Below are 17,957 nucleotides of genomic sequence, written 5' to 3'. Positions count from 1 at the left end.
GCAGCCAAGACTACAACTCCCAGAAAGCCATACTCCTCTGGACCTCAAAATATGAAGGCGAGAAAAGTTCCAGCACCCATCGCGCCAGATCGAGAATACAATTCCCACTATACCCAGGGGCTCCGGAAACCTTGTCAGTAACCACCTGTTGTCATAGCATCCGGGTCTGCGCTAACCAATCCGAGAGCCCCTACCTTGTAGAGGCGGGCAGTTCGTATCTTTGACCAATTGGAGTCAAGTGTTGTTGTGTCACGTGACCGGAGGAGGCGGGAGCTCAGGACGGCGCCTTCTCCTTGCCTCTTGGGGTCGTGGCCTTGCTCCCGCTGTGCAAGACAGGAGTCTGGGCCCGTCCACACACGTGGGTGCCCGTGGGACCTGTGGTGCCTGTGGGTCCGTGCTAGGTCTCGGCGGGGTCAGTAGCCGAAGCCATGGGCGGGACGGCCAGCACTCGTCGGGTCACCTTCGAGGCGGACGAGAATGAGAACATCACCGTGGTGAAGGGCATCCGGGTGAGTGACAGTGGGCGGGCGGAGGGCCAGCATTCAGACTCGAACCCCGTATCTCTTGCCTTTCCAGGTTCTGCTCGGCCTACTTTCCCCCAGTTCTGCCACCAAAGTGTTGTTCGGCCCAAAGCTGAGTTCCTTGCAAAGAAGGTTGAAGTTTCTCAAGACTTGGGACATCTATTCAGAGATATTTCCTGCTGTGTGCCAAGTGCTGAACACTGTGCTGGGGCGACTGGGGGATGCCAGGTTGATTTAGACCTTGTAAGGGCTCAAAGACCAGTTTAGACTGTATTGCTTAGTAGTTCTGGGACTTTATTTGAAACCCCTGCCTCACTGTACCCACCTGTGAAATGGGCTTGTCTTCTGGATTCAGAATTCAAACCCTGCTTTTTCCCTGCTCACATGACCTCTCTTAGGATGAACTTGGCGTTTTATGGAACTCTTTATGTATTGTCTGTTGTTGAATACTCTTCCACTGACAAGTCCCCATTCCCCCAGCACCCACCCACCCACACCTTAGACTTTTCTGCCTTGCTTCAGGTGACTTCTGGCTTCTCCCTTCTTCACTTTCGCTTGATATCTTGTCTTTCTCAGACGCCTCCTCTTGTGGCCTGTTGTGCCCAAATTTTGGACTAGGCCCAGTGGCTTCTAGACTAACGTCTGCCGGCCTCATAGGACTTGAGATAGGTTTGCAAGTTTTCATGTCACTAGGAGCAGTACAGTTTGTTTTGACCGAGACGTTGGAGAAAAATTTTAAATGCCCTTGCTCATGCTTCATACATAAACTGAAAGCTTGATTTTTCTCTAGGGTGTCAGTATACCAGCACTCACTTCATAAACACACCCTCCACCGCACCTGAATTAGCAGCCTCAGGTTTTTGAAGTATGATGACTGAACCTAGTAGATAACGCAGTTTGACCCCAGAAAGTTTTATTCTGTTTTCCTTCCTCTGTACTACACAACCAGTGTAAGTAAATGTGTAAATTCTTTTTAGCATTGATGATGAGGAATTAAAACTTCTTAAATATTTGAAATGTTAAAAAACTTTTTTACTTTGCAACTGTTACCTTGAAGAATTTGTTAAAGTTTTCTTTATGAAAACATACTGTTGAGCTCAACTTTTGGTCTGTGGCCAGCATTTCCTTGCATTAATGAATGGTGGTACCGCATTTTGTAATAAGATGTCTGAGGCAGCATTCTTTGCACTGTTGAGGTTTAGTTGATACTCTTTAAAATAAAAATTTCTGTAGGCTCTGAGTTTTATGTGGAGACTTGATTAATCGTGCTTTCAGAAGCTTTGAGTGTTACACACCAGAGGGTGAAGAAGAAAAGTAAGAAGAAGAAAAGTAAGTTTGGGTTGAGAAGGCAGTTGGCTAGAAAAATGTATAAGTTCATGTTCTCATGCTTTAGTACAGGCACAGCGATGGCAGCAAACAAAATTAAGAGAGAATTGGGCTACAGCACAGAGATTCACGTCAAGTATTAGACAAGGTTAAATATGTTAAGTATGAAGAAAGTTTGAGGTTAGATTAAATGGAGAGATTTTCTTAAAGCCCCTTTTAAAAAAACTGTATAGGAAAAGAAGCTATGTCCTTCGGCTGTTCAATTTGGTGGAAATATTCTTTTATTTACTTTTTCTTTCTCATGGAGTACATTTTATACTGTTCTAATTCAAGCACATAATGCTCCCTGTGACCTCTGTGCTTGCTTTGCTTCAGTTTATACCCTTCACCTGGATTGCCCTTGCAGCGTTCTCCCTGTTGCTTCAAATTCTTTTTCAAGGATGATTTTCTATCTCTGAGCTTCAGTTTTCTCACCTGCAAAGTGGTGGGGTTTGAGTACACCTGTAGCCTCTCATCTCTTATAATTCTGAAATTTTGTGCGTCTGGTGGCACTGTGAGTTTCTTGTAGCCATGCTCAGCCTCTTGCACTTTCCCCTAAAAGTAGTGTGCTGTTGACTTGTTGAGTACTTAGGTATCATTCTGATTTCTTTGACGTCGTGGTCAAAAGAACATCAGTTAGTTGTTGAACAGACCTCAGTTAAGTTAATTAGGCATTTTCTGGTCTGCATTCTTGGACAGGTCACTTCCCTGATTATATTCCTGGATCGCCAAAGGGGAGTATCATCTCTTGATTGTGCTAAGAAGATGAAGTATTTAAAGCACATTGTAGATTTTTAATAAAAGGTAGTTGTTATTAAAATGATAGGGTTCCTTCTACATCTCATGTTGTAAGACGCTTTGAGAGTCCAGTGGTAAGAGCATGTTCTTTGGAACCAGGCAAACCTTAGTGTGGTGCCAGGTGTGCTTCTCAGCAGCTGTGTGCAGCATACTTGCAGTACTTATGAATTCAGACACTGCTTTTGAGAATTTGATGTACATAAGCGTCCCTGGTGGCTCAAACAGGAGACCCGGGTTCAACCCCTGGGTTGTAAGATCCTCTGGAGAAGAGGATGGTAACCCACTCTAGTATGCTTGGCTGGAGAATCCCATGGACAGAGGAACCTGGCGGGCTACAGTCCATGGGGTCACAAAGAGTCGGACATGACTGAATGGCTGAGCACGCATGTAAGCATCTGGCAGGGTCTGGTACTCTGAGGGTGTTCACTATGCACATGAGTAGTAACTGTTTTTGGAGCTGGGCAAGGAGATGGATGTGTAACCTTACATGAACTGAATAATAATCAATAGATTAAAAAATAAGAGCATATTGTGTTCCCACAGGTATACCTAAAGGGATATGGACTGGGGAAGGGACTCCTGGGTTCTACAACTGATTGCCTGTGTGATTTTTTTGTCTGTGTGTTTTCTAGATGTTTTTAAACTGATATATATATATATATATTTTAGCTTGCAGCACTTCTTATTTCCCATGAGAGAGCTACTGTTTTAGCTCAGTTGATTGAAACATGGTGCTCATGAGGCCCAAACTTCAGTATTGAATTGCAGATAGGTTAGTTCAGCTTGGCTGCAGAACACGTTCCAGATTTTCCCAGTTGACCAGCATTTATGCTTTTACTCATAAGAGTAAGAGTTTGCCACATATGCACACTACTATATGTAAAATAAATAACTAGTGAGAACCTATTGTACAGCACAGGGAACTGTACTCAATATTCTGTAACGGCCTGTGCGGGAAAAGAATCTGAGAAACACAAGAGTGGATGTATGTGTATATATCGCTCTGATTCACTGTGCTGTGTGGCAGAAGCTAACACAACACAGTAAATCAGCTGCTCTCCAGTAGAAATTTTTTAAAAAATGCGTTCCCCTAAACACTGTTTAATTCCTACATGTGTTTCTCTCCAGTGGTTTTGGGCTTTACCAAATCTTGCCCACTTTAGACCCCTTTTGTTAGTTTCTTGCTAAGAGAATAACTTGTTTCTCTGATACTTTCCCCTTACTTCGGTGCACACCACTTTTCCGCACCCACTGCTTCTGTGTTTAGAGCATTTTCTTTTGGACCACTGTGACCATATCACCTGTAGTTACCCTTTTTCATAACAATAAAACTTTAATTTTTAAAATAAAAATAATAAGAGTGTGCCAGCAGTGCAGCAGACTCAGTCGCTGCTGGAAAACCAATTTTGTGTTCCACTGATAAGGATAGTAATTTCATCTTCATTTATCTTAATGTACGAGGAGTCATATTGAGTAAGCAGACATAAGGCTTTTAGTAACTAGGCTGCATTTATTAATAGATCATGTTTTTCCAGATTTTTCTTGCTGAGGTCCTCATCAGCTGGCGATTAAAGGACCTACCTAAAATGTTGAGTTTGAAGTGTCTTCTCACCCACCATGTGCTATTTTCACGGTTATTTGTAGGGTCCTGGTTTTTTCTTTCCCTTAATTCTCACCAGTCAACAACTCCCCCTCCCCCCTTCCATAAAATAACCTGTGTTCTTACACCTGACTCCAGCTTTGAATCTAAACTCATGGATTGGATGAAAGGCCACCCTTTTGCCTTGTCCTCCTTTCCAAGTCTAAACTAAATTTCTTGTGATCGAAAGACCAAGCGTTTTGATTACTCATATTGCATGTGGTTAATAGGATTTTTCTGGGCACCTGCTGAGCCTGTTTGGAAAGTGTGCCTTCCACTCAATCTTGCACAAGTTTATCTGAAACATCAAAGCTGTGAGTGAACTCTTCCAGAGCAAATGTCAACTTCAATAAGTATCATTTTCAGAGTAATATTTATCATGCTTCCCAGGCATAAACTAATCTCTGCAACTTGCCTTGAAGTTGCAAGCTGAAATTCATAGGAGCCAGTTACGGCAGCAGGGATGCTAATGTGGAACACAGCTCATGCTTTGGGAAGACTTAGAGTTAAGAGCCCCTGCATGAAGAGATTACTTCACGTGGGATGTGGTTAAGGATCCTGAAGAGGGTCCATTAACAGAGTCGGCAAATCCCGTCTGTCACTGGGATGGTTGAGGAATGTTATCAGGTAAATGATTGGCCCCTTTCCACTTTAGGTTCCGTGAATCTCTTGGGTATATATATTACCATGCTAAGCTTTCTAGGATTTTATACAGAGAGGAGAAGTTCATGATTTCCGCTGATAACAAAGGCAAAGAATATGAGTGATGAACTACAGACACGAGCTGAAAGTTACATTTTATATATATGTGTTTGTAGTATGGAATATATTCCCCCTTAAGTAAGTATTTAGGAGTAATTTCTTTCAAATACTAGTGGCAGTTTTTGAAGTCTTGAAATGGTAGTTGAAAAGAAAATGATCTATGCTGCATGGAAAGAGGACCAAGTGAGAAAAATGAGTCTGAGTCTTCTAATCAGTTTGACAAGAAGCACCTGGAAGAAGTTGAGAAAAACTATTATGGGGCTGTGGGTCGCATTCATTTGTCTCATGTGGTACCTATCTTGACATCTTAGGGGGAACTTAAAGGGAGTTCTCCTCCCCCTTTACTCTGTTCCTTGGAAGTAGAAAGACTTGATCTTTGTCTGTCTCAGTCTCTTGTTTCTGAGAAAATACTAGATTCTGGGTTGATGAATGGTGTGTTCTAATTTTAGATAAGACCAATGAAGGTGGGTGGGAAGAGATGAGTGGGAAGACTATGGAAGATGACCCACAACTTTTCCTCTTCTGTCGAGCACATGTTGGTGTGGGGAGTAGTATGGACCATGACTTGGCAAGCCTTGTTTACTTAACTACATCTTCAGGAGTAGTAGAGAATAGGGCAGATAAGTCAGTGAACTGAATTCAACTCTGTTGGCAGGCCCCATTCTTTGGTTCTCACTAATTGTAGAACCCGGGTCTCCTGCACTGCAGGCAAATTCTTTAGTATCTGAGTCACCAGGGAAGCCCCAATAGAACAGGGGTTCTTAACTTTCAGTTCACAGACTACTGTAAATCTGTAGGCTTTGGACTCTGCACATAATAATGCAATAAGCAGAAAATTTTGCATACAATTGAGAAATTAATCCATAGACTTCTGAATCCATGGACCTCAGGGCATAGTTCTAGCATTAATGTGGGTGGGTGGGTGAGGGGTTTCTGTCACTCTTCTTTACCACAAATAATTTCTGTAAATTGCACTTGGTATTTGCCTTGATGGAGATTCCAGAGATTGTCTGGAAACCAGGTATAGCAGGTATGGATATTGAAACAGGAAAAAGCTTTTCTAAAAGAGGTATCCTATTTAAGGAAAGATGCTTCCTAAAGAAGTTGCTGCTTATACAGAGGCTGGTTGTCCAGCTCTTGCAGAAGCTTACGTTTTACCTTTGACCCCTTCTAGGGTCGGTTTTGGAGAAGGCGATGGCACCCCACTCCAGTACTCTTGCCTGGAAAATCCCATGGATGGAGGACCCTGGTAGGCTGCAGTCCATGGGGTCACGAAGAGTCGGACACGACTGAGCAACTTCAGTTTCACTTTTCACTTTTTTGCATTGGAGAAGGAAATGGCAACCCACTCCAGTGTTCTTGCCTGGAGAATCCTGGGGACAGGGGAGCCTGGTGGGCTGCCGTCTATGGGGTAGCACAGAGTCGGACACGACTGAAGCGACTTAGCAGCATCAGGGTCAGTTTGCCTCACAGAGAAGAGTTGTTCTCTAGCTGCAGATTGTATAACAGGCTGGCATCTCTAAACCTTGTCAGCTGCTTAGCAAGTGAGTCCCCAGTTAACAGAGATCAGGTGAGTGCAAGGCCTGAACTCATTACTGAAGCTGGGGTGTCAGCTCAGCGGGTATCAGTTTGAAATACAAAGGATAGCCTGGCTGTTGCCTTCCATCAGCCTAGTTGTGACCAGACTGGGGAGACGGTAGATCAGGCTTGGAGTAAGCAGAGACGCAACTGTAGGGTGCCGTGGCTCTACTTTGGAAAGACTTCTGAAAACATGTATGAGTAATTCTAAGAACAAAAAAAAACAGGTAGACTCTCAAGGCAACCTTACAACATATTTATCGACTTAAAAAATGAATTGTGTACCCTTGAATGACATACTTATAAATTTACTGAAGTATGACCAAAGACCTTATTGGGAAATCCTTTGAACTGATTGAATTTGACATTAAGTAGCAAGTTTTGCGGAGAAGGCAATGGCAGCCCACTCCAGTACTCTTGGCTGGAAAATCTCATGGATGGAGGAGCCTGGTAGGCTGCAGTCCATGGGGTCGCTAAGACTGAGCGACTTCACTTTCACTTTCATGCATTGGAAAAGGAAATGGCAACCCACTTCAGTTCTTGCCTGGAGAATCCCTGGGACGGGGGAGCCTGGTGGGCTGCCATCTGTGGGGTCCCACAGAGTTGGACACGACTGAAGCGACTTAGTAGCAGCAGCAAGTTTTGAGGCATCAGATAAACCACATAAATAAAAAGTTACCAATAAAATAAGAAGTAATGTTTAGGTTGAAGGAGACATTGTACTTTTAATGCAAAGAGCATCAGTTCAGTTCAGTCGCTCAGTCGTGTCTGACTCTTTGCGACCCCATGAATCACAGCACACTGGGCCTCCCTGTCCATCACCAACTCCTGGAGTTCACTCAAACTCATGTCCATCGAGTCGGTGATGCCATCCAGCCATCTCATCCTCTGTTGTCCCCTTCTTCTCTTACCCCCAATCCCTCCCAGCATCAGGGTCTTTTCCAATGAGTTAACTGTTCACATGAGGTGGCCAAGGTATTGGAGTTTCAGCTTCAGCATCAGTCCTTCCAATGAACACCCAGGACTGGTCTCCTTTAGGATGGACTGGTTGGATCTCCTTGCAGTCCAAGGGACTCTCGAGAGTCTTCTCCAACACCACAGTTCAAAAGCATCAATTCTTCAGCGCTCAGGTTTCTTCACAGTCCAACTGTCACATCCATACATGACCACAGGAAAAACCATAGCCTTGACTAGACGGACCTTTGTTGGCAAAGTAATTTTTTTTTCATATAAAAGTTTAGTTTTATTATAGGCACTATATGCAAACATTCAGTACTTTTTGCTACTTCTGTAATCTTTTAGCAGGGCAGTCAGTTACAGTTCGAATAAGAAAATATAAATAAAAATTATACACTTTATTAACAAAAACTACTTTGAATGATTCTGTAACCTTTCTAATGCAGTCATACCCACTGATTTACTCCTGTCGATGATGCTTCTTTCTGTTCTTTCAATTATAAAGTCTCTGAAGACCCAGAACAGAGTGCGATGGATCTTCCACTGCGGCAGGAAATGTTAAATAAGTAACTCTACATAGTTTCTCTGTTAAGTGTTTGCTTTTTAATTTTGATTAAATGCCATATTTTAACACGAATACTATAAGACAATATTTGACAGCTTATATGGTCACTGTTCATTGGCACTTTGTTCCAGCCTGGACACTGACCATGGTGAAATAGATGCCTTTCTGTGCCAGCAGCTGCTGGTGTGTGCCGTGCTCCTTGATTCTGCCATTCTGAAACACCACTATCAAGTCTGCGTTCTGGATGGTGGACAGCCGGTGAGCGATCACGATGCAGGTGCGGCCTTCTCGGGCTTTGTCCAGGGCTTCTTGGACAACCTTTTCACTTTCCGTGTCCAGAGCCGAGGTAGCTTCATCCAGAAGCAAGATGTGAGGCTGTCTAACAAGGGCGTGAGCTATGGCAATGTGCTGTTTCTGGCCACCATCTCTGCTTTTGAATATGCTATCTAGGTTGGTCATAACTTTCCTTCCAAGGAGTAAACGTCTTTTAATTTCATGGCTGCAGTCACCATCTGCAGTGATTTGGAGCCCAGAAAAATAAAGTCTGACACTGTTTCCACTGTTTCCCCATCTATTTGCCATGAAGTGATGGGACCAGATGCCATGATCTTCATTTTCTCAATTTTGAGCTTTAAGCCAACTCTTTCACTCTCCTCTTTGACCTTCATCAAGAGGCTTTTGAGTTCCTCTTCACTTTCTGCCATAAGGGTGGTGTCATCTGCATATCTGAGGTTATTGATATTTCTCCCGGCAATCTTGATTCCAACTTGTGCTTCTTCAGCCCAGCGTTTCTCATGATGTACTCTGCATAGAAGTTAAATAAGCAGGGTGACAATATACAGTCTTGACGTACTCCTTTTCCTATTTGGAAGCAGTCTGTTGTTCCATGTCCAGTTCTAACTGTTGCTTACTGACCTGCATATAGGTTTCTCAAGAGGAAGGTCAGGTGGTCTGGTATTCCCATCTCTTTCAGAATTTTCCACAGTTTATTGTGATCCACACAGTCAAAGGCTTTGGCATAGTCAAAGCAGAAATAGATGTTTTTATGGAACTCTCTTGCTTTTTCCATGATCCAGCAGATGTTGGCAATTTGATCTCTGGTTCCTCTGCCTTTTCTAAAACCAGTTTGAACATCTGGAAGTTCATGGTTCACGTATTGCTGAAGCCTGGCTTGGAGAATTTGGAGCATTACTTTCCTAGCGTGTGAGATGAGTGCAATTGTGCCGTAGTTTGAGCATTCTTTGGCATTGCCTTTCTTTGGGATTGGAATGAGAACTGACTTTTTCCGGTCCTGTGGCCACTGCTGAGTTTTCCAAATTTGCTGGCATATTGAGTGCAGCACTTTCACAGTATCATCTTTCAGGATTTGAAATAGATCAACTGGAATGCCATCACCTCCACTAGCTTTGTTCGTAGTGATGCTTTCTAAGGCCCACTTGACTTCACATTCCATAGATAGGGATAGATGGGCACCTTTAATCAGACCAGGACTCATGCAGGCCTTGTCTTCACGTACCATGTAGAGAAGGATCCCCATATGAACTTGGTGCAGCTGATGAGAGTGAACTGAGATAAGTGGGCTGCTGAAGTCCTGGTGGCTGGAGCTGTATCAGTTATTTGCATTGCATCTTGGAACCCTTCCTCCTTGGTAACTCCGGGGCTAGGTGTTACTTTCCTAGTTTCCAGATGAGGAAAGGGAGGCCCATTGAGGGGTTATATAGCTAGTCAGTGACCAGTGCTTCTTCCTTTATTTTGGGCCATCGTTTTGTAAGGTATAAAATCATATATGTCAAATTAGCTCGAAAGTGGAGAGTGAAAAAGTTGGCTTAAATCTCAACATTCAGAAAACGAAGATCATGGCATCCGGTCTCATCACTTCATGGGAAATAGATGGGGAAACAGTGGAAACAGTGTCAGACTGTATTTTTCCGGGCTCCAAAATCACTGCAGATGGTGACTGCAGGCATGAAATTAAAAGACGCTTACTCCTTGGAAGGAAAGTTATGACCAACCTAGATAGCATATTTAAAAGCAGAGACATTACTTTGCCAACAAAGGTTTGTCTAGTCAAGGCTATGGTTTTTCCTGTGGTCATGTATGGATTTGAGAGTTGGACTGTGAAGAAACCTGAGCACCGAAGAATTGATGCTTTTAAACTGTGGTGTTGGAGAAGACTCTTGAGAGTCCCTTGGACTGCAAGGAGATCCAACCAGTCCATTCTGAAGGAGATGAGCCCTGGGATTTCTTTGGAAGGAATGATGCTAAAGCTGAAACTCCAGTACTTTGGCCACCTCATGCGAAGAGCTGACTCATTGGAAAAGACTCTGATGCTGGGAGGGATTGGGGGCAGGAGGAAAAGGGGACGACAGAGGATGAGATGGCTGGATGGCATCACCGACTCGATGGACATGAGTCTGAGTGAACTCCAGGAGTTTGTGATGGACAGGGAGGCCTGGCATGCTGAGATTCATGGGGTTGCAAAGAGTTGGACACGACTGAGCGACTGATCTGATCTGATATTAGCTTTAAGCACATAAATTATATTACATATGTAACATAGTAGATGTATTATAGGATAATATATAGTAATATGGTATGTAATATAAAATATATATATTATAGCATGCTATGTTAATACAGTACATTATATATTATGTATTAGTACATTACATTATATTGAGTAAACTTCAAATTATATATCCATAAATATAGCTTTAAGATTCCAAAACTTAATAAGCCTCATTTTATTTCCTCACGAGGAAGTGATACATGTGTGGGATAAGGAGTGTATTATTTAGCAGCAGAGAAAGCATGGGACGAGAGAATGGGGTTACTGGTTGCTGGTCCTGATGCTACCAGTAGCTGGATAGCACTTAGAATCTCTCTTTTGCTCACCTGTGAGTTGAGAGGATTGGGGTCAGTCTTAAGGAGTTCTTCCTATGAAGTAGCTCAGCTTTGCAGATAAGTTGAGGCAGCAGTCTCCGTGGCTGTCAGTTGATAGAGAAGCCGAGTCTGGGCACTCTCCTTCCTAACTTCCGCTTCTCTTCTGAGAAAGGAGTCATGGTTTCTCCTTCAAAGATCACAGCTTTTGAGCCGTCGACTTTCCCTTTGCTGTCTCACCTCCGTTCTGATTTGGGTCCTGAGATACAAGTAACTGTTCAGCTACAGACCGTTTCGTGTTCATTGATGTTTCCCAAGGGCCTCCATTAGTGCTCGGCCTAGTCAGCCTTGTTGGGCGACTCTCACACGTAGGCGCTCACAGCTTTGTGGAAAGGCAGACGCTTGTTCTGTCACTGGAGCACTGGACGTTTGTGCAAGGTACCCGTGGGCGGCACAGGAGGGGTCCTTCCTGTTGGGTAGGCAGAGTTGGCGTGGGATGACTTGCGGATGTTTTGAGCTGAAGTTTGAAAGGTAGTTCTGTCCCAAGGTGTGAAGGCATTGTAGGCAAAAATAAAGGCAAAGAGATGGCAGTGAGTGGCCAGTGTGGGTAGAGAACAGCTTATGAAGTGCTGAGGGAAAAGCCGTGGAAGTTGCGGTTGGAGAATGAGGCCATAACCAAAAGAAGAGGGAGTCTTGAATGCCATGCAAAAAAATTTGGCCTTTCTTGTCAAGAGAGGTAGCTGTTGAAGGACTTGAAGTGAGAATTACCATAATCATTTGTATTTTAGGAGGGATATTGAGGATGCCATGAATTAGGGCAGGGGAAACAGGATGGGAGAAGGGACGGCAAATTCATTAGCTGTTTAGGGGTTGAGGAGGTCATGGCTCAGAGAATGAGGGAGAGAGAAGGGTCGAGAACTCCTGAGTTTTGATTTAGGAAGCTGGGTGGAGGTGGTGTCATGAATGAGATAAGGAAAGCAAGAGGACACAGAGGTCTTTTTTGGCAAATGTGAATTCAGCCTGGGACATGTTGGGTTGGCGGTGCTTGTGGTTTGTCCCCGGAGAGGTGTCCATTAGGCAACTCGGTGTTTAGGTCTGCCTTTTGGGATACAGGTCTTGGACTGGAGATAATGGGTTTAGAATTCATTAATCAATCAACAGCAGTTATTAATAAAACATCAGGGGAGTGAATGAGAGTACCACCAAGAGCATGTGGAGTGAGAAGAAATCAAGGCAAAAAACAGAATGTGGAGCCCTCTAGTATATAAGGGTGGGCAGGGGAGGACTAACCCCACTCCAGTACTCTTGCCTGGAAAATCCCATGGACGGAGGAGCCTGGTGGGCTGCAGTCCGTGGAGTCGCTAGAGTCGGACACGACTGAGCGACTTCATTTTCACTTTTCACTTTCATGCATTGGAGAAGGAAATGGCAACCCACTCCAGTGTTCTTGCCTGGAGAATCCCAGGGACGGGGGAAGCCTGGTGGGCTGCCGTCCATGGGGTCGCACAGAGTCGGACACGACTGAAGCGACTTAGCAGCAGCGGAGGACTTCCCAGGTGGCTCAGTGGTAAGAATCCGCCTGCCGAGCAGGAGATGTGGGTTCCGTCTCTGGGTTGGGAAGATTCCCCTGGAGAAGGAAATGGCAACCCACTTCAGTATCCTTGCTTGGGAAATGCCATGGATAGAGGAGCCTGGTGGGCTGCAGTCCATGGGGTCACAAAGAATCAGACTTGACTTAGTGACTAAACAACAACACAAGGGAGGGGGAAGCCTGCAGAAGAGAGGAGACTCAGGCAGAGTCCTAGGACCAGCAGGAAGGGGATGTTGGAAAAGTGGCGTGGGGGCTGGGGGCTGGGTTTCTGGAAGCCGGGAGTGATACTAAAGGGAAGTCATAAATTAGGTGCTTTGTAAATATAAAAGATGTTTATTTATATAAATATCTTGCTCAGTTGTGGCTCACTGCTTGCTACCCCATAGACTGTAGCCCACCAGGGTCCTCTGTCCATGGGATTCTCCAGGCAAGAATAGTAGAGTGGGTTACCATGCCCGCCTTCAGCCCACTTCTCTTGTGTCTCCTGCATTGGTAGGTGGATTCTTTACTACTGGTGCCACCTGGGAAGCCTATATAAATATAGAAGGTTATTTATTTGACCAGTGGTGACTTTTGCCTGGTATTGGGTTACAAGTCAGTCAGTGGAGTGTTAAGGAAGTAGAAACTGGAAGAAGGTCCCTGAGGATGTAGCGGTGGTGTATGGTGGGGTTGGGGGGTAAGGGGTGGGGTTGTTTCTCCCCGTTACTTGACCTGTAAACCTTTTTGATGATTTCTGCTTCACCCTCATCTAGTCAGACAGTCTGGCAGTGAAGGGGATATCTGAGTGTGACCTTGATTCTCAGACTTCCTGGATTTGAGTCCTGGCTTCATTATTGACAACCTGTAAGATCTAGCACAAGTTATTTAATCTGGCTTTGCTTCAGTCTCCTCACCTATACAATGGACATGATAAAAGTATCTCATAGGATTGTGGAGGATTAAATGAGCCAAATACTTGGTTTAACATCAGTGCCTGGCACCTAATAAGCACTTGGTGAAGGTTAACTTTTTTTTTTAAACAACTTTATTGTGGTGTAATTTACATATAATAAAAGTCACCTGTTTTCTGTGTATAGCACTTTCTAATGAATTTACAGAATTGTGCAACCATCAGTACTTTCCGGTTTTAGAACATTTTCATCACCCCAGTAAAATCTCTCATGCCCATTTCCAGTTAATCTCCATTCTCATTCCAGCCTTAGGCAACCACTTACCTAAGATATTTTCCATCTGTATAGAGTTCCCTTTTCTGAGCATTTCAGGTAAATGAAATCATACAGTATGTGGCCTTTTGTGCCTGGCTTCCTTAACTGTTTTTTAGGTCTGTCCTTATTGTAGCTTATTTCAGAATGTCACTTCTTTTTATTGATGAATCCTTGTCCATTGTATGGCCATATAATGTTTTGTTTATCCATTCACCAGAAGATGGATATTGTTTCCACTTTTGCTGTTATGAATAGTGCTGCTCTGCACATTCTTGTGCGAGTCTTTGTGTGGACATATGCTTAATAGCTTCTTAATTGGTCCTTTAGCCTCCTTCAGGGGTCCTCCTGCTTCTGTTCTCATCCCCCTCCAATCTGTTCTTCACACTGTAGCTAGAGTGATCTTTCTAAAATGTAAGTCTCATTGTGTCATTACCCTGCTTAAAATCCTTCAGTAGTGCCTAGCTGCCCTCAGGATCAAGTTCAACCCCCTGACTTGAAGGATTTATTTACTAAGAGTCTTCAAAATCCAGAATCTTATTTCCCTCTCCACCTTCTGTTTCACTGAGCCCCCTCCTCAACTTCCTGCTTCAGCCATTCTTTTCTTCATCCATATTGTTTCATTTATTTAACCATTCACTAATTAACCAAGCTTATTGAGGCTCTGGGGTATAGTACTGGACAGGACCGCCAAATCCATGCTTTCCTGGAGCTTTGTTTCTAGTGAGCAAGACAGGCAATAAACAGCAAAGTATCAGATAGTGATAAGTGCTATAAAACAAGTGAAAGTCCCTCTGTCCTGTCCGACTCTTTGCGACCCCATGGACTATACAGTCCATGGAATTGTCCAGGCCAGAATACTGGAGTGGGTAGCCTTTCCTTTCTCCAGGGGATCTTCCCAACCCATGGATCGAACCCAGGTCTCTCACATTGCAGGCGGATTCTTTATTAGCTGAGCCACAAGGGAAGCCTGATAAGAAAATAATAAAAGGATGGTATGATACCCAGGGGTTAGAGGTGCTGATGACTCAAAGCTCATGGCCTGAGTGTTCCTCGTTGCCTCCGTGCTTTTGCCAACTGCCTGTTTGATATTTCCACTTGCTGTTAAGCCCTGCTGCTTAATGGTAGCTTCATGAGGTACCCTCTTCTTTCTTTTTAATTTTTAAAATATTTGTTTTTGACTGCTCTGGGTCTTTGTTGGTGTGCATAGGCTTTCTCTAGTTGCAGTGCTCAGACTTCTCATTGTGGTGGCTTCTCTTGGAGATGAGCACGGGCTTTAGGGCACGCAGGCTTCATTAGTTGTGGCTTCTAGGCTCTGGAGCACGGGCTTAGTAGTTGTTACTAGTTGTGGCACATGGGCTTAGTTGCCCTGTGGCTTGTGGAATCTTCCCAGACCAGGGATCGAACCCATGTCCCCTGCATCGGCAGGTGGATCCTTAACCACTGGACCACCAGGGAAATCCTAATACCCTCTTCTTATGGTACTCTTATCCTGTTCCTTCTGTTCCTAAGTACTCTTCATCCTTCTTAACCTCCTGCCCAGCCCCACTCCCAAAGCCTGGCTGGATGCCCTGCCCGTCTGGCCATTGTGTTGTCTGTCCTTCCATTACAGGCCAACTCACTTAAGTAACATTCTTTACATTATATTTAAATGCATGGTGGTCTGTTTCTTCTCTTTAAGCAACTTGATTGTTAGAATCAACTGTTAGAATACTTGAAGTCTAGCCTAGTTCCTGGCACAGAGTTGGTGCATAAAGAAATCTACTGAAAGAGGGATTGTTTGTGGTTAGCCTTGAACGGAGGGAGGGTGGGAGGGACACCATTTCATTTGGGACTGGAGGGAAGGAAGGCGCTAAGGCCTGCTGCAAGTGTAAATTAATTTGGAGGATGAGGGCGGAAAGTTGGAGGAGTTCTGATGGCTTACATTTTCTCAGAGATTACAATTTCGTGCACAGTATAGAATGAGGGAAAGAGTTATTTATAATGAGCAATGAGCACTGCATTAGAAGAAATGAAGTAGTGCTGTGGGGTGCATCTTGATATCTTAACACTCTTCTTGGTTTTAGTTTCACAGCGATCAGATTTAGTCTGATTTCTTCAGGCCATTCGTTACACACATTGCCATGGATGACTGGCTTACTTGGATGCTATTGTACTGTTTTCTTTCTTGTTCTCTTATAATTGATTTTATTTTGATGTTGCTCTTTTCAGCTTTCGGAAAATGTGATTGATCGTATGAAGGAAACCTCTCCATCTGGCCCGAAGTCTCAGCGGTATTCTGGTACTTATGGTGCCTCAGGTATTTCAGAGTTTGAATTTCTGAGTTCTTAGTAGAAAAACTTTTAAGTGGTGAAAGTTCACTCGATAGTCATGTTCTCCTGCACTCTGTCTTTTGTTACTTGGATGCTTTTTACAGGTGAATTGTCTTCCTTTGGTATTCATGGGGAACTGGTTCTGGGACCCTCTTGAATACCGTAGTCCATGGATGCTCAAGTCCCTTATATAAGACGGGTAGTATTTGCCTATAATCTATGTACATCCTCCCATATATTGATCGTTTAAATCTTGTTTAGATTATTTATGATACATATAATACACTGTAAATACCATAGAAATAATTGCCGGCATGACAGATTCAAGTTTTGGGTGTTTTGGGTTTTCCGGAATTGTTTTTTTCCTTCTCCCTGAATAATTTCAGTCTGTGGTTGGTGGCATCTGTGGATGTGGAACTTGCAGTTACGGAAGGCCAGCTGTGTTAGCGGTTAATATTGGGCTTTCTTTTAAAATGCTTTGCTGTAAGGTAGAATGAATCTACTTTCAGTCTTGGGAAATTTTTTTTTTTTTCTCTTCCAGCTCCTGGATCCTCTGTTAGGCTTTGGAAGGTTATTGCCTAGTTTTTTGTGTAAAATGAATGACGTATAATGGGTATTAGAGGTTTGGGAGTAAATATTTATTAAAAAAATTGAACTTAGAAAATACTGATTTATTGTTTCCAGATGGTGAAATATCTCTAATGATTTTACTTTGTAATGGATTTCTTCAAGTTTATAAGCAGTTTATTCCTTCAGAGTCTTAATTATTGATGAAAATATGTTAAACGAAATCCATGGAGGATTATTGTCTTATTTTGTCTGTGGATCCTGGAGGATAAGAGATTGCTTTTCTTTCCTCTGTCCTACCCCCATCCATTGATTCATCCACCTAATACTTACTGAGCACCTGCTCTGTGTCTGGCACTGTTCTTGTTGCTGCCAAATTTGATGGATGGACATGCTGTGTTTTGGTGAAATGACAGTGAGGAAGTAGTTGAGATGATTCATTGTGAACTAAATGAGAATTTTCATTATTTATTAGAAAGTATTGGGTAGTAAATCTAGCTGCAGACTGAAATACCTTGAGAAAGATGAGCTCCTGCACAAATGCCTCACCTGGCAGCATTTGTGACCCTCTTACTAATCATTAAATTGATAACCACAAGTTGAACTTCTGATGTGTTCAGAGCAGAAAGTGCCGAGATGAATAAGAAATAGTTCTTGTCCTTTTAAAACTTCTTGTTTGGTAGGAGCATTAAGAAGGGTTCATAGTTCATGACGGTTAAATAGTAAGTGGCCACTCCCTCTGCCAGAAACCCTTTCTTTGACTTCTGGGCCACACTCTTGGTTTTCCTTCTACCTTACTTGAATTCTCCAAAAGTTGGCTTAAAACTCAACATTCAGAAAACTAAGATCATGGCATCTGGTCCCATCACTTCAGGCAAATAGATGGGGAAACAGTGAAAAGAGTGACAGAATTAATTTTTTTGGGCTCCAAAATCACTGCAGATGGTGACTGCAGCCATGAAATTAAAAGACTTTCCTTGGAAGAAAGGTTATGACCAACCTAGACAGCATATTAAAAAGCAGAGACATTACTTTGCCAACAAAGGTCCATCTAGTCAAAGGTATGGTTTTTCCAGTGGTCATGTATGGATGTGAGAGTTGGACTATAAAGAAAGCTGAATGCTGAAGAATTGATTCTTTTGAACTGTGGTATTGGAGAAGACTCTTGAGAGTCCCTTGGACTGCAAGGAGATCCAACCAGTCCATCCTAAAGGAAATCA

At 43.4% G+C, this 17,957-nt stretch overlaps 1 protein-coding gene across 2 annotated transcripts in view; it reads left to right on the top strand.

Annotated features, from left to right (window-relative positions):
- The first annotated feature begins 251 nt into the window (after positions 1-251).
- Positions 252-17,957, top strand: part of CHCHD3 (coiled-coil-helix-coiled-coil-helix domain containing 3) — a 293,291-nt gene continuing 275,585 nt past the window's right edge. The window contains exons 1-2 of one of the 2 annotated variants that reach the window (XM_061414735.1): positions 252-509; positions 16,070-16,157. In XM_061414735.1, coding sequence (XP_061270719.1) covers positions 429-509; positions 16,070-16,157 — 169 coding nt within the window. In that variant the 5' untranslated portion in view covers positions 252-428. The remainder of the gene's footprint in view (positions 510-16,069; positions 16,158-17,957) is intronic. The other variant, XM_061414734.1, reaches the window with a different exon arrangement.

The sequence above is a fragment of the Bos javanicus genome, chromosome 4, assembly GCF_032452875.1.
Source record: "Bos javanicus breed banteng chromosome 4, ARS-OSU_banteng_1.0, whole genome shotgun sequence".
Taxonomy (NCBI): domain Eukaryota; kingdom Metazoa; phylum Chordata; class Mammalia; order Artiodactyla; family Bovidae; genus Bos; species Bos javanicus.
Note: the sequence above shows the minus strand (reverse complement) of the source record. Positions and strands in the feature narration are given on the sequence as shown.